This window comes from Styela clava, chromosome 2 (genome assembly GCF_964204865.1).
Source record: "Styela clava chromosome 2, kaStyClav1.hap1.2, whole genome shotgun sequence".
Classification (NCBI taxonomy): domain Eukaryota; kingdom Metazoa; phylum Chordata; class Ascidiacea; order Stolidobranchia; family Styelidae; genus Styela; species Styela clava.
This window is the reverse complement of record NC_135251.1, coordinates 23,473,582-23,495,772: the sequence shown is the minus strand read 5'-3', so window position 1 is coordinate 23,495,772 and position 22,191 is coordinate 23,473,582. Positions and strand designations below refer to the sequence as shown.

The window sequence follows — 22,191 nt, the reverse complement described above, 5'->3', positions numbered from 1 at the left end:
GCGTCGACGATTACGATTAGCGACGAAATGAAATATTTGAAAAATGCTTTTAATTTGATCTTAGGACGGCGGCTCTAGAATGTGTGGGTGATATTCGATATTCTTTTAAACACGAATAACGATTTTTGAAGGTCGCGATATTAACATTAAATTCATATTGGACATCCCGGCTTATGAGTTTCAATTGAACACCGAGATTACTAGCGTTACTATACAATGTATCTTAATCAGTTAAAGCATATGGATACCAATCATTAATTTCATATTATGCGACATATATATCTTTTTTTTCGATCTGAAATATTGTGTACTATGAACAACGCTCAGAGACCATTGTTTTAACCCGTCTGCTCTACACAACACACCTAATCAAGTAATATTTACATAGTATCGGTATCGGAATATCGGTAATATCGGCCTTTTTGTAGTATCGGCGTATCGGTATCGGTATCGGCGTTTTTAGCTGGTATCGGATCGGTATCGGTATCGGCGACAAAAGTGGTATCGGTGCATCTCTAATATAGAGACCCATCTTAATTTCCGTTTTCTCAAAATCCTTCTCTAATATATGTTTCATCATACATTTGAGCAAAATAATTTTGCTGTGACTTTATTTTCGGTAATTCATTTATTAATCTCAAAGTAATTTTTTTGAGGCTATCAACTTCTCTCTTTGTATTTTGTACATGATGTTCCCAAAGTGCCTTTGCTGTGGATTTTTTTCGCTAAATCATTCATTGTTCTCAAAATTATTTTTTCGATTTATTTAACTTTTCCCTTTGTATTCTGTACATGTTTCCAAATTGTCTTTACTCCCAAAATACTAACTGACTGACTCTTTGACTTTCAGTTCCACCTAGTGACTGCTGCAATAAATAAACATTTCATGTCAATGGCGGGGAAACCCCACATTTACACTTGACAAGGTCTTCCTTGCTTTTTGTTGTGTTTTGTCATAGCCTATTCCTTGATTATTGCATTCATTTTTCTGTTTTTTTCGAGCCAGGGAGTAGAATATATAGACACCTGCTAAAATGAAGAGGGTGCAAGTATTTGAAGACGAAACTGGAAAACACGGGAAGGTAGGTTTTTCCTGTGTACGTTATCTAGCTTATGAAATATTAAAAATAGACTATCTAATACTGTAACACCGGTATAGTAATAATTTCTATCCACTGATTTAAGCTAAGTGAATAGAATGATGGGTTTTAGTGTAGTTTCGTAACTAAAGTACTTCTAGTGCTGTAGTGGGCGTAGCATAACAATTTTTGCATATGTTAATCATAACCTCCACCTGGCCGCGCCATTCAAAAATTACATCACTACGACGTGACAGTGACGTAATAGAGCCCTTCAAACTATGCAAACTGTGATCCAAGACGCGCAGACGAGCATCCGAAATCGAAAAGCTATTTCCCTCGTTTTCTTGTTGCAACGATCTCAATACGAGAGAGATCGCTGACGTTAGTCAGTTCTTTAACGTCGGCGCAGTTGCCATTTTGGGCAGTGACGCCGTAGTCTGGTAGTGACATAATTTTTGGATGATCCGTTCAGGAAGGGGGGGGGGGGAATAACATATCTAAGAACCGACATGCCAAGCCCACTAGAAGTAATTGTGGGACAAAACAACACAAGTCTCGGCTGTGTGGCGCATCGTGCTAAGCGTTAGGAATAGGCTCGCCACCGCATCACTGATTGCCCTTTGTGGGATCGCAGGTTTGAATCCCATGCAGGGATGATCATGTGCGAGAGGATTGCTGAACTCCTCGCCGCCGTAGGGTGGTTCACGTAACCGCTGGTCGGTTACGGCTTCCTCCACCATCAAGTCCATGCTTCCGAAAACAAATGACTGGCTAACTAATCCTATACCCGAACTGGACTGGTAACCGGACGAGAGGCCGTGGTTCGCCATATGATTAGGCCGGCTTATCGGTTTTCCTCTTCCCCGGGATAAATATGTATATACTATCCTATCCCCAAAATCTATTTCACATATTTCACTCACTTTACAGCTTCATAAGCATTGTAAAATCAAATACTTAAAAGTTGCATCAAGGTTTTGTTTTTGACACAGAAAATTTAAGTCATTGGGAAGTTGTAATGAAAATCTTCTTTTCAAAGGTTTTTGCAGTTCCTAGAAGAATAGAAGAATTATATTCATCAATATGTAAAGTGTTTGGTGTTTCCATCAGTACTCTATACACAGGAGAAGGTGCTGAACTGGATGATGTGAATCTGATAAGGTAAGCTTAAAGCTTGACGGTTGCAACTCCATGCATAAACGAAACTTGGTCAGAGGTCCTGCGTTCATTTCAAACCCTGAACAACTGGATGTTTCCATGAGTCTATGACGTTATAACTGCGAACATCATAAAGAAGGAGTTCATGAGCACAGAATACATGCTTTGGTAAATTTTATACTGATTGAGAAGCTTGTACGTTCTGTAATTTGACAGCATAGTTTAGCGATATTTGATAGAATAGACAGAGTGATCATGTGGAAGTCACTGCTCTACTTTGCCTTGTGGAACATTAGAACTGTATAGGATATCAAAAAGATAGCAGCAAATTTTGAATTAAATTGAATTGTCTGCTTTTGAATTGCATACTTTTGTTGTAATTACATTCATTTTATCCTGTTTTTAGATTTTGACATTTTAGATTGATTTTGAAAGTTCACAAGTCCGCAAAATTATTTTTAAAATTTTACTGGTCCGCAAAGTAAAAATATAAAGAATCACTGGTTTAAACTATATACTCTGTGCTACTATTACATGAAGTTTACTACAGCATTTTTCATTTCTAAGGAATCATATTTATTTCTTACCTCAACCAGGGTAGGTGACATATGACAGTAGACCTAAGGCTATAGTAGCCTAGAGTGTATGATTCATTTGAATAAACTAAGTTTGAAGTCAAAATTAACTCCTAAAGGTTTGTTACTAATCATCTCCCACTGTAATAAGAGGATATGGCTGCAAAACAAATTGTATGAATTTAGTTTTTGTTGATTTTGCTATAAAATATAATAGTAAGATTTCAGTTTTTATTTCACCAAAATTTATGTCTTACTATGCCTTCAAATTTTTTGGTCCGATACGCCTCCAACATATTTATTCTTATCACAGAGATAATGAGCCACTGTATATATTCAAGCCTACTGAAAAAGTTTCAGAACAAGGTAGTATGAGTAGTATTTATTTTTTATTATCAAAGTTTACTGACAAGATTGATTGGCTGGATTTATTTTTATTCATATTTTTTATGACCTCGGAAATACTGTGATAAATTGATTTCTGTTCATAAAGTAGTCTCCAATTTTTTGTTATTATTCAGTTTAATTCTATAATATATTATGTATTGTTTATTCTAATTTCTTGTTATACATTGTTTCGGAAATGTAATAAAATCCCAAAATTGCAATGAATGTTCTTTTTTTATTATTTGCTTATTTATTTATTATTTCATGTAAGTTGTAGCATTGATCTAGAACTTGAAAATGCAAATGTGCTGAAAGGTTTGATATAATTTTCTTCTAATTCATTTCATGTTGAAAGTACCAAGTCATTATATTATTGTCAAACTTTCTACTCTAATCGCATTTCTTCATTTGTTTCAATTTTATATTTTTACCTATTTTCTTTGTGAGGCATCGCTGGCCAAATTTGTAATTTTTATTTACATTTTAGAGCACTCACAAAACCCCGATAATCAGAGTGACTGGATTAGTCTCAACGTTGGTGGGAAGAAATTCTGTACAACAAGGTTGATATTTATCTGTTTTAATAGTTTCTCACAATTAAGAATAGGTATTTCATTGATATATAATTTGCTATCGGGGGTTTACTGTGAAAGTGGCAAATTTCAGAGAAAAAACAGCAATTTTACCACAGATTTTCACAAAAAGTCACAAAAAGTCAACCTGGATGATTGTGCTTTATTGGAAGGATTTTCAATGAATTGTGTACCTGAAACCTAAATTTGTTTCAACCAAACTCAAGTGATAACATCTCATTTGTATATTTCTATTTTATTTAATTATTGATCAAATATTGTAACTATAATGGTATTGTGAAGTGGGGATTTTGTTATTTCACAATGTCAACCTTGATTAAACATGACATCTGACTTTTTTAACTGGCTACACTCAAGCGTCCTAATTATATAAACAGGATAGGATAGGATTTACATATTCATCCTGGGGAAGAGGTAACCCGATAAGCGGTTACGTGAACCACCCTATGGTAGCGAAGAGGCCAGCATTCTCTTGCATATAAATATCCTTGCGTGAGATTCCAACTTGCGAACCCACGAAGAGTAATCAGAGGTGCGGTGGCGAGCGTATTTCTAACGCTTAGCACAATGAGCCACACCGCTGCGCAGGACGCTATATACAAATAGCATGTATGGAATTCGAACAGAAATTTTCCCAGTATCAACAGAAACTTATTGGAATAAGTGGCAATTCTATATCTATTTCGATAAAGTAGAGTTTGGTATTAGAAAATGCATAATAATAAATGTATCAATTTCATCACATCTACATCTTTGGATATACAGGCAAAAATGTTAGAAATAAAAATTTTTGGTATTCTTATCAAAAAGCAGGTATAACTTGGTGATAGGTTATGACTAACTCATTAATGCGTTACCATGTTAAAAATTAATCAATTTGCGATGAATATTCATTCCATTTATGATATCTATATCATAATCAACAGCCCAGTCTTTGTAGAAGTAACGTCAACTTATTTATTCACATGTTTTTTCAAAATACACTATCCCCTGTACATTATCTCAAGTGCTGTATTGTTTCGCTTCTATTTTGCTGAGTATATAGCGATATAATATTTCAATTGATGTAATGTGTAGATAGATATAAGTAATTTTGTGATTTCTTTGTTTTTATTTTAGGAGTACATTAGTAGCAATGGAACCAGAAAGCATGCTGGCAAAGATGTTCCGAGATGAAAGTGAGTAGCTAGATAGATAGTAGATATCATAAAAATATTCTTTTAATAAAAGTTGAGATGAACATGGGATGTCTATGAAGTGTAATTCTATATTGAAAATGCTAAAGATTAATGATTCAGACTGTTGGTATTGCCAAACCAGAAAGATTCTGGTCCTTTCAAAACGTAGTACCTCCTCACATATCACCGGGTGAAAGGCCTGTAAAAATGTTATATGAGACAGTTTGCAGTGTAATTGTGATATTATCTAATTTTTGTTAGTTGAATATATCTTTAGTTGTCATTCAGCACTGAAAAGAGTTATAGAAACCTAATATAAAAATATTAATCATATGAGGAATTTGTATTACAAGACATATGTCCATGTTGAGCTGATGTACATATACTGGATTCATTTTGTTTGCAGCATGTTTCTGGTCATATCAAAAATAAAATGATCAACCTAGATTTTTTTACCAAACTCGGGGTACTACCAAATTACTATTTTAAGAGCAAGGAAGTTCCTTGTTCTGTATACGGTACATTCTGTCACACTCTGAAATATGTGTCATATCATGTTATCATAATACATCCTGTCCAATATATAGGTGAATGTAGCAAGCTGTTTATGAATAAGTACTATTTTCTTTTAACAAGTCCCGAATGTATAATTGTCATTGCTGTCCGCATCATCGAGGCTGTATGTATGATTGCTAGGTTGGAGTTATGCAACTCGTTGAATATTTCAGATTACGTTCTGTTACCTTGCATGACAAAGATTCCCAAAGTTTACAAACTATACATTTACATGTAATACAGGTCATGAAATTGGAAAGAAAATTTGAATTTATTAACATTAAGTTATGAAAAGGAATAGCTTTGCAACACATTCACACTTTCACACTAAATTTGACACATGCGTTGGTTTTTGTGCACGTTTTTGTGCACGTGCAAGTCATGCTTTAGTTACAAGTCAGTATTTTTGCATTAATTTTAACAGTTTTTATTATTTTAGGAAATAGTTTTTAACGAAATTGATTGATTTTGGGGTTGCAATCGAATATATTGCGACGAACTAGTTTGTTACAGCGTACAGATTGGGAACCACTGTCTTGTTATGCCCCCCTTGGTTTGTGTGAGTGGTTGCGGAGTTGCGGGGAAATAATCCACTTTATCCCTTGGGATCTTGTGCCAAATCATCTCCAATCTGAATTCTTACTATGGTTTAATAAATAGTTTATCTCCTACTTATATTTGACTGAAAATCGACTTTGGTTCTTGAATTCAGGAATTTTGATTACAAAAACTTTATCGACATTATGGTAGACCCTCTTGTATTTCAATTACTCCAAGACAGTCCAAGATGATGATTCTGACTGTTTATTCTGGTGAGCCCATAAATATGATCCAAAAAATCTCACAAGCACACAATTAATTCAGTCCAAATTGATGTTCAGGTGATGCTAATGAGCATTATAATTTATAATAATATATAAATTTAAACTTTCATTCACAAATTTGAATTATTATCAGCGTCCCATCTGTAGTGCTTAGCGCAAAGAAGATCCTGAAACATTTATCGCATTTACGGTCTATTAGGTGTTTTCGAGTACACAGAAACTCACCTCTAGGTGGTGCAATTGAGCAATGTAAGAATACTTTGACAATTTGGATCTACAAAATATTGTGCTGTGGTTCTTATTATAAATGTTTATTGTGTCCTTCTGAAGCACTGGTCTTTGAATCTCTAGAACATATGTAAAACAAAATAAAACAATATTTTTTCAGGTCAATGGAACAACACTCGAGACAGCAGTGGGGCCTACCTTCTTGATCGAACTCCTGAATATTTCGAAGTTATTCTCGGTTATTTAAGGCATGGTCAACTCATTATTGATCCAAATATTAATCCTCAAGGTAATAATCTTGTATTTTTTATGTTTATCTTATTTTATAAATTGTTTATTTATCAGAAATTTTGTACCGATTGGGGACGTTTGCTTATATTTATTTTATAATCACAATGTAGTAGCACGCTTTTTCAGTCCTATTTTTTTTGCGTTTTGAATGTTCATGACCTTGTTTCTGTAAACGAGAATCGTTTTGTTTATAACAAACTGTGATGGCAATACTACAATGATAACATAATCTCTTTACACTAAATCATACATTTGAGGTTTGGTATAAATTAATTACCGCTGGTCACCTATTTTATGTATTAAGACTCAAATTATGTTGTGTGATTTTACACATAAAACCACTACCCACGTAGTGAGCAGAATGAGCGGAGCCTTAGTGATATATTTCAAAGGCCTCAATAGCAAGCAAGTGTACATACAAAAAACACACTTCGTACTGCATATATACAAAATTTTGATGTCCATCACCAGATATTATTGCATTTTGGAGGTTTCTAATGCCTTATGCCGAATCTTAGTTATTGGCATCATTGAATAATCCTGCGAAATCTAGGTTCATTACAAAGCCTATACTTGAACTTCTGTCTCTCACAACAGCCAATTGGCAATTGTGAATGTTTAGTCGGGTATGTCAAGCGCAGCAACATCTTTGAATGCCACACAGAATAGCACTACGTACTACTCATTATTTTCAGGCTAATGAATCATATGTCAAGTAGATAACATCTGCACTACTACTTCATCATTATGCATCGCGTGACTAAGTATAGAACAGCCATAAACCTATTACAGAATACCACAGAAATTTGGTACCAGATATTCCCTAAAATCAAGATTTATTATGATATGAATGTATCGTTGGCTGAAGGATTAATATTTCAACCCAGATGAGTATTTGTATTCTATAACTGTGATGGATAAAATGTGTTCCAATATACAAATGCTCATGGAAAAAGTTGTGACAGAATTTTTACAATTAATCTTTTATTTGGGTACTGATAATTTAAAGCCTTGCTTCTGTCTAAAGTATTTTTTTTAATTCCATTTAATTTTGAAATACCAAAAGAACATTTTGTGTCTGAATATATGTCTCAAAAAACAGCTTCTGCGTTTATTAAATTGAGGTTTAAATGTTACTTTGGTGTGAGTTCATTGACTTATATATTGTGTATGATATGATTTTAATACTTTTCATAATATACTATCAAAATATATGTGGTATTTGAATTTTATTTTAAAATAAATTTTCGTTTCACTCAAATTCAAAATTTTGATGGACAAAAAATAAAATTTATAGTATTGTTAATAAAAGACGTTTTTCGAAGCTAACACATAATTCAAAATATATCAAGATCAAAATATATTTTCCCAAAGTTTTTTCATGTAAATTGTAGCATAGTATCAATCAGACATAGCATGAATTTTGGGTTCAAATTCCGTAATATTAAGTCTTCTGTATTTAAATCTACAATGCCAATTTCTCACTGGAAATGCTAAATCCTAATAAAACTCGTAAAATTTTACGAGGTGCCCTGTCTTGTTATCCAAAACTCATAACAATATGTAACCATATTTCTAATCATGAGCTTAGCTACTGTCTCGCAAATTGTTTATTGTCAATAAGTTCTGATTATTAGGCAACACAGCGAGTATCACAGCTTCAGTGGGGTCTTGGTTTTTGGCTAAATAGAAAGTTTGTTTTACGTAAATCCTACAATGGCTATTTTCGCTTGCATGTAATCGTGTTTGCGATGCAAGTTTTCATAACAGATTTTTATGATTCATAACAAACAATTATCTGACTCGCAATTTTGACAAAGGAGCGTGGCATGGACATGAATCAATGTAACTAAAATAATATTTTTTCCCGGTAGGAATTATTTTTACGAGATAATCCTTTTTATTTTTGTATTTTTCGTTGAGAATAAATTTCATGACATGTATAGGTCTAGTTTTTCACATAATTTGAATTTTATTTTTATTTTATTTTACTTTTTTTGCTATGAGAAGCTGAAAGGAATGTGACTTATGAGCACAGAGTTTCCAGACTGCTGAACAACGGGTAATCCAATCTGCGATAAATGTTTCGTGCGATGGGCTAATGTGCCCTGGACGATAAATTTCGTTTCTCTGTTTGTTTTTGTGCGTTTAACCTAACGAAGCGGTAACCCACGGACGTTTGGCCTCTGTTTCGTAATTTTCGTGAGAAAGCAAACGCAGGAGGAAATTTCTAATTGGTGATGATGTTTTGGCAATAACGCTCTCATTGTCTTGCGGCTCTGGAAGATGATATACTATGTTTGCCACTTAGAAATCCGACTCCACATCGATACAATAAAAAAAGATTTTTATTTTCAAATCCTGATTTTGTAACTTTTGAAAATTAAATTTGTTTTTAGGAGTCTTAGAGGAAGCGAGATTTTTTGGATTAGAAACTCTGATTGAACAACTGGAAACATTAGTCGAAGTAGGTTTCTGTTATTTCTCACCATTGAAAATTATGATAAACAATATCTTTTTTATACACATGTTTTTCACTCTGAATAAGGTCTCACACAAGCAGCCACTGTTAGGTAATGAGCTACTATAGTTTGTACGGTCCATTACACCTATTATGGCCTAAATAGTTAATTAGGCATCTCCAGTACTTTAAATTAATACACCAATGCTACACAATAATCTGTCTGAATTAAACAAATATATCACACCTAAATATTGCATTCTGTGTCTAAAAGTTTGGTATTTTCAACTTTTTTATCCCAATTATGCATTTGAAATAGTATTAAATTGAAGAGAATTATAAAATTTGGTATATCATAATCTGATTTTGATTTTACTATTCTTCAGGAAAATCAACCGAGAACTGACCACAGTCCTCTTACAAGAAAAGAAGTCGTCAATGCATTACTGATCAACCAAACTAATTGTGAACTCAGATTTCAGGTTTGGATTTTTTTCATATTTCTAACAATTAAACCAATCACATTCAATTCACTTTGAATGAATATAAACATCTTGATAGGTACCTAAAGAAGGCCTTTGCTCATGGCCTCCAGGGACCCACCCTGGGGGCCAGTTTGGAAGACCCTGGTGTAGTTATTAAATCACCCAACTATTTTTTCTTTGGGGCTGCAAATTTTTTCCAAGCGTTACGAGATAATATTAATTTTATATATAATTCCGTCAGCCATGAATTGTAACAACTCATGAAAGTTTTATTAAAAAGAGATAGTTTTTTTGTCTTTTTAATATTCCAAATGACATGCAATAAGAAAATAATTTCTCCATTTTTTGTCGCTTAAACTTAATTCTGGCAAAATTACAGTAATGCTTATTTTTTGTTCAACTGCGTATTGCGTGTTGTTCCATTTTCAGAATCTTAATTATAATATTTAGTATTAGATTTCCTAGTTGTCTGAGATTTTTCCAAGAAAAAGTTTTTTTTTAGTTTAAGAAATTGTTCGGCCAAGCCCTAATGCTAGATAAAACTAATCATCTACACTTTTTATATTCGTTTTATCTTTGTAACATGATTGGTATAACATGGCATTATAATAATTCATAACATGGATTCAATCCTCATTATTTTTTCTTTTGATCTGCAAAAAACCCGCAAAATTATGATTGATTCACTTTTGGGGTACATTACAACCCCGATCTTTGCTCCCTTGATGGATTTTTGACATGAACAAAATTAGCGCATGGCCGTTTTTGAACTATCAAACACTGAAAGCCCAATTTGTATTCTCTCTATCTTTAAATAGATGTATTTGAACTTATTTTGCGTGGGAGTGTAGTTTCTCGGTTAATTGGTTTGGTACACAATTTAAATCGAGAAAATATACTCTATCTGAGTTTGCGTTAATTTACTAATTTCAAATTATTTGTATCTCATCTCATGATAAAATACAGAATATAGTCCATTTTTGTTCACTCTAAATCGTTTCTTTAATATGACCTCATATATGCCAACTGAGTTGTGGTGATTCTATATTAACAACTAAATGCAACTTAAGCATATGATCTGCACAATTGAGCAAATGGACTAACTGCTAACCATCTAGCTTTCAAATGGATATAAGGGTAGAATGCCGCATTTGCAGTTCTTGAACCCTAAAATTTTATTTGAGTTGAAAGGTTTTTTTCTAATTATCATGAATCTTATCCAGATTATTTTTTAAAAACTTCCAAAATCTATGTGTCAATGTCTGACAACCATATATCAACAGTTTTGCCTCGACAACACCAAATAATGAAGTACATGATATAAAAATGAAAAGCCATCAATTTGTGGTTCCCTTCTCATTTTGTTTCCAACTCCATTTCAGGAATGAATGGAATATATTTTTCACATTTATTTCAGTTTAAGGAAAGTCGTTAAGGATACTTAATCATATGTCAAACCATGGCCTCTGACCTGGTCAAACTTTTTAATTTTGTTACCCCTAAATCGAACTGCCAAAAGCTCATATTTTTCTTTGACCAAAACTTGTGAACGTCTGGGTTACACCCTAAAATTGTAATTACCCCCAGTTTAGAAACCACTGGCCAGATGGTGGAAGAGGCCGTAACCAACCAGTAATTAAGTGAAACGAAACTCGAAAATAAAGTTGCTCTTTACATGCTTATTGCTACTTACCCAAAGCCTTGTTCGGAGTCTTGCTGAGCACATATTCTTGATTAGCTTTTTGACATTGTGACTCATCAGTTTTTTCATTTCAGTTATTCTTGACATTATACAATCATGATTCATTAGTTTTCATTCTTCTAATCCTGTTTTCTGTGTCATCAATTATCAAGTATTTGTTTTTTTTAGGGGATGAATTTTTCTGGAGCTGATTTGTCTCAGCTTGATTTACGATATATAAATTTTAAACTCGCAAACTTGAGTGGATGTAATTTGATGAGAGCAAATCTGAACTCATGTTCGTTTGAAAGAGCAACATTGACTAATGCTATTATGGATGTAAGTGTTTGATCACCCAATGTTCATATCCAAATTTTTATCCTGTTTTTAGAATCTTGTCTTACAAAGTTTTCATTTCTTTAGTGTAAATGGATCGAATATTGTGGCTGGATCGTGATGTTTATCTATATGTATATATAGGTAATAGAAATACTAGTTGATGCAATTTACTTATATGTTTGATTTGATTTTGACAAGTCAAATGCATTTGAAACTTTTTGTGGTGGTTGTCAAAAGGTAATGTTTAGCCCCAAACAGATGCCATATAGTCAGCTGGTTCTACCTCACAGAAGTATTTTTGTTTTTTATTACTCTACAAGTCATCCACTATGATAGTCGTTGTGGGCAATTTATACTTTTCTATGTAATAATTTTCCAGCCGATCTCCTCACCCAATTGTAAGAATAATGGTATACTTTAAATTCGATAAGGTATAATAAAATTTATTTTGAACTTCGCCATGCTACAAAAAATTACAATACACAAGACAAACACACAGAATGGAAAATAAGAAAAGTTGTCAAAACTTTGATGTTTACGACATGATAGGATACTCTGTAATAGGGCGATACACTAGGGAGCATTGTGATAATAAATGGTGTATTCAAAGCTCAATGCCCCAAAAGGCTCAAATACATCTCTAAGTGTTTGTATATTCGTGACCTTTTTTTTTAAATCTTTTTTTTTTTTTCAGGGTGCAAACATGCAAGGTGTTAAAATGTTGTGTTGTAATGCTGAAGGTGCTTCAATGAAATGCTGTAATTTTGATGACCCATCAGGATTGAAAGCGAATATGGAAGGCGAGCTTCTATTTCTAGTAATAAAGTGGTCTGTGACATTTAACTGGCTGCTCTAAATTTTGTGACTTCACTTGAGCGTACTCTATTAGCAAGGAATATTTTTGTTTTCTGAATGCGAGCTGATAATAGTATGTTTTTTTTTTGGGCTTGATTTGTGACGTTTGAACAAAGCTTAATTTATTTGAAATTCCGTTGAATTTACCATGTTTTTACAACTTTCTAGTCTAAAGCTCCCCATTTTAAAGTTGGTAAAAATGTACACCTATTAGTCCCATAAATCTGGTTCCATGGTTGTCCAGATGTAATCCCACCGCCCAGTTGAAAATTTATCAACATTATTTTTAGCACTAGTATTAGTGATTCATATTATAAATCCATTTATCAATGTCTACCGGCATTATTCCACACTTAATTTTAAATAGGGAGAAATTGGTTTGGTAATGCTAAACAGGTGGGATGATTTGTGTATTGAATGTGGTTTTGTGACTTCAATTAGGCATGCCAGCACTCACTTTAGATGGTTTATGGCTGTGTATAGATGATCTTATTTGTCATTTTAAAACGTTTTACATGATCGTGGATAAAATTTGAATAAACCTTCAAAAATAATAGTTTGTTACATATCAGTCGGTACTTGAACAGAGCCTCGAAAACGTAAAAAAATTGTGATCACATCTTAGTTTTACAGAACAATGTATTTTCGATGGTCACTGGTTCGAGAGGTGTGTAGCTTTGCTGCTAAGTAAATATGTACCGATAGGATTTCATAATAATCATATTGTGTAAAATTCGATACGTTATGACTCGTTGTGAACAGCTGTATAAAATTAACGATTCATGAAATCACTGTTTTTTCTTATATTTCACTATGTGTGGAACTAATTTGATGATAATGGTCTGTTCAATGCGTTTTATGGTTCTCACCTAAGCCTAACCAATTTCGATAAAATTTCCACCATCACTTGTTTTGAATCTTTTGCTTTTTGTGGTCCTACTAATTTGTTTATATCCAATTTATAGTATTGACTACAACATACAACTTATCTGGTATAATGCCATCATTTCATTGTTGCCGCCAACAACGAGATCTAGACCTATAATCTTGTTTATGACAGGTGCAAATATGAAAGGAGTCAACTTTGAAGGAAGCTTGATGGCCGGTGCCAACTTACGTGTGGCAACTCTCAAAAATTCAAACTTGAAAAATTGCAATCTCAGAGGAGCTGTTCTTGCAGGCACTGATCTAGAAGTCAGTTGAATTGATTTTTTTGGGCTTTTTTTCTTTTCAAATTGGTGTTTACGGGTAATAATTACCCAAAACACAAGGTCGACCCAAAAATGTCATTAATCCAGGCCGTGGCACTTACTGTAGTTATTTCATGGTATTCTTAAGTGTAGAGGATTTCCACTTGGACAGTTTGGCACATTTTTCTGTCCGTTAAAGAGTCGACAGGGTAATTGGTCTTGCGACCTCATTGTGCATCGTCTTGGCGCACCCGATTTCACAGAATCCACTCTGTCTACGCACGATGTTTTATGTAAATACAGATGTCAGGCCAGATCCTGAGGAAATTAGTTTACTTAAGTTTGAATTCTGTAGGATGATAGATTCCCTTTTACACCATTTTTCATTCTATATCAGGATGCTCCACAAATAGATTTTTCACTCTCCCACACTTTCTTACGTAGTGGAAATGACTTAATAGCCAGCACGTCACAATTCTCAGGCTGTAATATTTTTTAAACCAGTATATTTTGCATAAACATGACCTGACTCATTATACGCGCAGTATCATTGAAACTTTAATTTTGTGGGAATGAAAGAACTTCCGGAAAGACCAAATATGAGCATTCATTTTTTTGATTTTACACTAAAATACAGCGAGATATACAGCACGATTTTCAACTATTTCATCATTTAAAATACGCAATAAATTTGATTGGTTGCAAAAATTGCGCAGAGTTGATTCTGGGTAACCCTATAAATAAAAATGTGTGAATGATGTTCAAATTCGTTCACCCGCCATTTTAAATTTCATATTTATTTTTTTCAACATTTTCTTTGCTAAACAAAATTCAAAATATAAAGGTTTAATTTTCCCGATATAAACCAATTAAAAACTTAGATTCATCAACTTTTTCCAGGACGTTTTAATTGCAAAAATTTATGTGAAGATTGAACTAAATTTGAACTTGTTCATGATGTACTATAGTAGCGAGTCTGTTTTAATTAGATTAAAGGTGAGCTTGCTTGACTTACAAGTACCATATCTCCCACAAAAACAGGGTAATCCCGATGTTTAAAGTTACAAAATGGCGGTTTATCATCCCCCAACGTAGCCAAAATTTTGTTGTCATTGCCGCCACGAATTCCAGCCAGGTAGGCATTTTCATTTTCATTTGATGTGGGATCCTGTCTCTTGCACGCGATGTCACCTATTTACCCCTCCCTATTTTGACTGTTTCGGGGCGTCCTTTTCGTAGCGTGGGAGCTTGTTGTATTAATGGAACTCGTTTCACTTGGGCGCTCAGTCGAAAACGAAAAATCGCTCGACAAATTTGATTCTCGATACAGTAGATGTTACTTTACTCCACCCATCCCGTCCATCAGCATTGGGTCACGATATGGATTACCCCATCTCAGAGATCGATTTAGGTTCTAGGAATTTATCATCTTAACACAGCTGCATGCGTGGTAAAAGATATTTAATCATGGCCCACACATGATCAAGGATGTAATTTTTTTTCACTAGTGATTGATAAAAATATACCTCAAAGATTATTTCATTCTACAACCCCGTGCTCCGATGATTCAGTTTTGTGACATTTCGGGGTTTGGTAGAACAAAGACCAGTCATTATTAATCCTAAGAGTATCTAATATCCATCGTCCATTTTTTTGTCCAATTACCCATTAGCCCGTCGTAAATCTAGTTATCGATGGATTTTTGGGTATTAAACAAAGTTTACTAAGTGGTTAGATTAAGTGTTCAATCTTACGTCATCATCAGCCGTTTTCACAATTCCAACCTTGTTTTGTTATTCGAGTATTATCGAATTAATTATCGGTGTGTCAATTTTAAAAATATACAGTTCAAGATTTATTTCATTCAATTTTTCCACTATATACAAATTAATAATTTGAAAATAATTTTTAACTGACTTCCACGCATGATATCATGGTTATGATTTATGAAAGTATTTTGAAGAGACTATTGCACACGAAAATCGAAGTTAATTTAACATTTTTACTACATATTTAAAGTAGAATAGTTCCGATGTATACCGAAGATAAAATACTACCACTCTATTATATGTTCATATATTGTTTGTGGTACACGTTAATACCATCGCAGCATTAATGTAATGGCCAGCGGGGTGGAAAAGACAAATGGGGCTAATGAGGTTCCTCGACGTGCAAATTGCCAAGCGATAGAGGCAGCCAATTTTTGAGTGCTCACAAAAAGCGCTTTCTATTTCAGTTTACTACATCGCTAATATGAATACTTAATGGAAAATCCGTTATCTGATTAGGGCTGAATAAAACCATGAAAATACTGCCGGTTTCGTGAACTTTTTACGCTGAAAATTTGAAAACTGGTTATTTTGCTTTGTTGCTCGCGAACAGAGCGAAAATTTAGTAAATTTTTATTGATATCGATTCGTCTTTTAGGATAACTTTTCATTAATCTCACTTGCCTTACCATATCAGATTTCCCGCTGAAAAAAATTAAAATTTTAATCTCAAAACTCGAACAGACTCGCTTTCATTAACGGAAAAAGCCTTTGAGTGGATCGTTATCCATCGTATATACCGGTACTTCGCTTTTCGGTAAAATTTATCTTTCACTCAAAACACGTACGTTAATTTAATCCCAACCACTTTCAAGGTTAGTTTTTGGAGAATTAAATATGTTTTGTGGTGCCTGAAAGCTGTCCCCTCTCTTCCGGTGTTAGAATTTATATATTCAAGAAATTTTTGTTAAATTACAAATGGGTCGAAGATAGATAACATAGCTAGGGTAGCAGATAAATTATTGGATAAGTTGGAAACGATTTTGGAAATTTACGTCACAGAGAAGGCACGATTCAAATAGCACTTTAATATACGATTCGATTTTTGCTAGGACATGGCATTATGTAGGTGCTATAGAATGATAAAATAAATGAAATAAACGTCAATTTACCATACCCATACTGTCATAGACACATTAAATAGCATCGGGAGCCATCTAGTGGCGATTTGTGTAACTACCGAAGATATCAACCATCATTTTTGATCGTTTGATGACACTTGCTAGCAATCCTTTGTTAATGTTTGTCATTTTATGTATGACGTATGTTAACCCATTTCGCTCTGAGCAAGAGCTACTTCCAGAAAATCCATGAACATATTGTCGAATTCCATTCGAAGCGTAGTAAGGGAAATTACACAAATATCGAATATTTTCTGATAGAATGCTCTGACTTTTGGCGTCCACCGTTTCCATAGTGTTTTACACAGGGCCGGGGTGCCGAAACCTGGAGCCGTGTTCAAAAAAAATCTCAAAGGGTATGGGGCTGAGCTGGATCCACAGTGACTGCTGTGACTGGAGGCAGTGACATTGTGATTTCAAACCCGTTTCCAGCTCTGGTTTCACATTGCCATTCTCATCAAAAAAGCTATATGTCTGATAATTATTCTGATAGACTACCCAAATTAAACTGCGCCATGGCCGTGATGTTTCAACCCCCGCGCATCTTTCACCTTTGACGCCAATACAGTGATGCTAGACCTCCCAACCACAAAGATATCTTGTCGGAATACGATAGCATATTTCTCCGACTGTTTGTGTATTCTCAAAAAATACCGAAGTCGGTTAGGTGATGTCTACTTTGTTACGTAGTTTCAGGATATATACGGTAAATGCTGAATACAATTGTTTCGAATATAGTTTAGTGTTTTGCTAAATTACTCAAAATATTTATGAGAAAATTGCTGATATGAAGGTTGTCATATATTCAGAAATGTAAGTTAGGTAGTTTCAGAGAGCGATTGAATAATATTTTCTTTTTGTTCTCCAATTTCCAATTATAAAACTGCAAGGCAGTAGTTATTTAAGACGATGTTATTGGACAAGGGCTAAAATGGCGGCGTTGTATAACCAACCATTTTTTCCTTCGAAATTGTCAACTTGAATTATCCAACCTAAATGCCACCTAAAACACTTCTCTATAGAGTCCTATTCCTTTATGTAACGAAGTAAAAAGTGTACTCAACCAAGCATCATACATATATGGATCGCGCCATTGCGTCATTGCCCGTTTTCAATCAGCCTTTGGTTTATACTAAATTTCAGTAGCGTCCTGCGTGCCTTACATCGGTATCATTTGAGGGATGATTATTGTGCATATTTTGGAATTTTAAAATGTTGAAAAAAAATTTTTTGAAACAAAATTATAAAAAAAAAATTGAATTCTGCTTTAGCTAGTTTTCTGATCAAAGTATGACCCGATATTCACCAGTGTATTCCAATAAAACATTTAAAATTTATAAAAAATCTTAAAATTTATACTTCGAAATCAAAATTAACGTTTATGTTTTCTTCATTTCCTCACGGCCGTTTGTGTCGAGTATTTGCCATCAGCCCTCGATCAATTAGATTTAAAACTCATTTTTAGTTTCAGTAAAAAGATCTTCCTAGCCGTGCACGGCCCTTATTATATTTGCCATGTGTGTCTATTTTTAACAAATTTTGCTGACATTTGTGGACTCCCTATTTAATCAAGCACAATGTGAAAAAATTTCTCGTGTGTAACTTTTCATCGAAAAATGTTAGAAATTACTTTTATTGTCGCGTTACAAAACCACCAGTAATATTATTTAAAAATCGCCGTGATTGCCTAATATCACGCCATGTGAACAGTGATTTATTTAACTATTTCAAAATCATTTGTCGGATTTCTCCATAATTACAGTAGATGTGTCCACGGCAGGACCATCATTTTTAATTTGTGTATAAACTTCAACAAATCACTTAAACTGTTTTGGTTGCATTTCAAATGCAAGGTGTTTCAAAAGTAGGGTAACTGTTATTAATAATTATTTAATTTAAAAACTGTTTCTCAACTTCTGGCCCACACTATATATATTGTATTTTAAAAATTCGACAGAGAATCTAAATTTTTGTTATCGTTTTTATCATATCATTTTATGACGTTGTATAATCAACTCATTTTCCACGCATATTTAAATGAAGTGTCATCTTCACAACATAAAAGAACTGTATCATTATTTTAAATTCGCATTCTGGAAATCCGATACCTTTCTTGCAAACAAGAGAATTGTTTTAAATTTCATGCAATCGAGATCTAACAAGTGTTCCCTTAATTTTTTTTTAGAATTGTGATTTATCCGGGTGTGATCTCTTTGAAGCTAATCTTCGCGGATGCAATGTTACAGGAACGAAATTTGAAGAAATGATAACGCCTCTACACATGACACAAACGGTGCCGTAGCTCTGAGAGATGAGATACAAAATGTATCGAATACCTGTTCAAAATATACATACATGATTGTGTGATGTAATCCACTATAAAAAATAATTCACGTAATGTTTTATCGTATTTTTGTGCGGTTTATACATGTTCTATTATGCTTGACCTCTTCTTTGAATTGGGTGCCACATGTCCACCCAGAACAAAGCTCTGAACGGAGAGCCATCGGATGAAACATATTTTCTGTCATAACCTATGCAAAGCATTGCAACTAAATTGGGAAGAATGAAGTTTTGCGTAGTTTTTGAAAAAAACGTCTTCACGAAAAATATTTTATATTAATTTATAAAATTAGAATTTTTTTTCTTTTCAATTCCATCTGCAATCAAGTTGAATTCCATAATTATGCTTTCTCACTGACTAATGCAATGTGTGAAGTATTCAAAGAGCCCATTCAGAACCGACATTTTCCACCTCCTTTCTTATACCTAGTGTGAGGTGATGAAATTTAAACAAATATTGGATTTATTGTGTTAAAACCAGAAATCGAATCGTGCTAATATGATAAATTATTATTGTTATGGTATTACTTACATTTGCTTTTTGTACCTTACGTTTGAGGACTATCAAAGAACTATTAATTTTTTACCTTATTATAAAATACACTGTACAGTACATTTTAATTGTCCTTTTATTTACTTATTCTTAGACTTACGATATATATATATATTGTGTCGACTCGAAATTCCAAATTTTGTTTTGATTGAATATTGTATGAAACGAATGTGACATAAGGCATGATTTATAATGGTAAATTTTGCCCCTAACAATTTTGCCATACAGTAAATAAGTTATAATATTGTAATCGGAACATATTATGGAATAAAGTGAGGCGACCATCGCTATACATGCTAATATATATATTCTAATCAGTGAGCAGACGACCTTTATTCATGCCCGACTCGAACCTTAATTCGTGGTGAATTTTTAATGTATTAAGGCCATTTGGCAAAAGTGTGAAAAACCTATTCGGGGAATGAATGGCCAAATGTATACTTTATTTATTACCTAGTACCCTATTGCGGAAATGTAGTTGAGATTATTTTGAGATGATATAAATAATAATTATAAAAATCGCCCCGATATCGCTTGAATGTATACAACAGAAGTGTACTCGTAGGAACGCCAAATTTATAAATAAAAATTGATAAAAAAAAACTTCGACCTAATTAGAAAAATGGTATTGTGGTATGATTTAGACATCGGTCCGCCTATGATTGTGTTGCGCACTAAATGTTTGTGTAGAGACTATATTTGGTTCTTCATAATTATTAATTATTGTTTTCAGAATATATTTGCTCAATATGTACGATTATTTTTCAATATTGTGGTGTGGGAAAAGGGATAAGACAATTTTTGCGCGTTTTGCGCATTTTGAAGACTTGTAAAATAGTATAGTGAGGAGGGGATGTATCATAGATATCTATCGACTGATATAGGACATTTGCCATAGTTTCAAAATAAAGCATCCAACGATAGTTCTGCAAGGCCGAGTTATATGTGAATTGTAGAAAAGTGTCTTTGCAGGAAAAAGTTAATCTCTTGATTAACTGTGAATGAGCAACAAACAACATGTCGGTAATATTTTCACGAGCGCGGTCATATTTGAATAATCATACGTAATCCAGTTAGTATGTGGAAGTACACAAGATTTTGAGGCTTACGAATGCACCAAGTTTTGGTTACGTTAAGAATTGCACTGTGCTTACAGCGAAGCGTTTTGTGGTCTTTCGTTAGATATGCATATCCACTAGGTGGCGTAATTGAACGACTAAGTAGCCTTGTTCGGCAAGCGCCATTTTGTCTTCGCATGGCTTCCAGATATAACGTTTGAAAATCGAACGCGCAGAGTCAGCTCACCATGTATCAAATAATTTTATTTGTTATGAAAATATAAGGATGTATGGAAACCAACCGTTATAATTCAAATATATGTTGAACCAATTTTCTGCGCGGTGTTTTATACAATATCCAAAATTTCAACTCAAAATAATATTTGTTTAGTATTTTATTATGACGTCATATAAGCTATCAAAATATGGTTACGTATAAAGACGGGGGCGGTAAAAACAAGCAATTGTCGAAGCATCAAGACGATTTGATAAACATGTGTCGAGATAAATAAATTCCTAAATTAAATTGTTGAAAACGTTAGCACGGTAATGAAATATTCAACCTGTCACCGGTAGGAAATGTTATGAAACAAATATGCGTTCCCGCTCAGCTTAACATGCATCATTTATGACAGACGATCCGACTGCATTTTAACTGTGTCTGTTACGAAGGAATTAAGCGGAGCGTTAATCGTATTTACACTCGAGTCGATGCCATAAGGCGTTTAGGATTAAATTAGATGTAAAGAAAGAAAATGATTCTTCTTTGCCCATAATTACACGAACTGAGAAAAATTAAGACGAGTTTGTTTATTCGATTTTTATCGAGTAAACCTCGATGCTGGTGGTAAGGCTAGGAATGCTGATCTGCTAACCACTAACCATACCATGTTTCATATTAAATTAAATTTACGATTCTTTGTTTAATTAATCATCCTATTTTATTCTTTGAATTGAATATTTTGATTGTCAATAGAATAGACTCGCCTTCTAATGTAGTGTTGTATCTGTGCGTTATAAAACGAATAAGTTTTGCTTATACGAATTGATGCGTTTGAAACACTCAGTATGAAAAATTTAAATCACAATAAATATGCGTCTAATAAAAACGAAAATCATCGCAATGAATGTATTCATTATTTTTTGTAGTAGTTCATTCTTTGCTAATGCGTATCTCCATTTTAAAATTACGGTTAAAATAAAAATGACGTACCAGACGGGACTCTTCAACAACGTACATTTTAAATACCAGTCAATTAGCCCTTCTTACTTAATTTGAACCCCTTCCAGTTATAAAAGTATTTTGGTAGAATATGTGACAAATTTTTACCATTGGTCGTCTAATATTCTAATATATATTTGGTATTAGAAGAACATCAATACGGTTAGTAAAATTGAACACAAC

At 33.6% G+C, this 22,191-nt stretch overlaps 1 protein-coding gene across 1 annotated transcript; it reads left to right on the top strand.

Annotated features, from left to right (window-relative positions):
* Window positions 1-903: 903 nt before the first annotated feature.
* LOC120336148 (BTB/POZ domain-containing protein KCTD9-like) lies at window positions 904-20,482 on the top strand. The gene is made up of 12 exons (XM_039403756.2): window positions 904-1,082; window positions 2,122-2,243; window positions 3,129-3,181; window positions 3,690-3,765; window positions 4,915-4,973; window positions 6,741-6,869; window positions 9,271-9,338; window positions 9,719-9,814; window positions 11,688-11,837; window positions 12,532-12,637; window positions 13,753-13,886; window positions 19,018-20,482. The coding sequence occupies exons 1-12, from the start codon at window positions 1,035-1,037 to the stop codon at window positions 19,132-19,134; spliced, it is 1,158 nt and encodes a 385-aa protein (XP_039259690.2). The 5' UTR covers window positions 904-1,034; the 3' UTR covers window positions 19,135-20,482.
* The last annotated feature ends 1,709 nt before the right edge of the window (window positions 20,483-22,191 follow it).

Excerpts from the sequence above, each read along its gene's own strand:
- LOC120336148 (XM_039403756.2), top strand. The coding sequence starts at position 1,035 with ATGAAGAGGGTGCAAGTATTTGAAGACGAAACTGGAAAACACGGGAAG. Across the intron at positions 3,182-3,689 it reads TGAAAAAGTTTCAGAACAAG|AGCACTCACAAAACCCCGAT; the intron begins GTAGTATGAGTA and ends TTTACATTTTAG. Across the intron at positions 9,339-9,718 it reads AACTGGAAACATTAGTCGAA|GAAAATCAACCGAGAACTGA; the intron begins GTAGGTTTCTGT and ends ACTATTCTTCAG.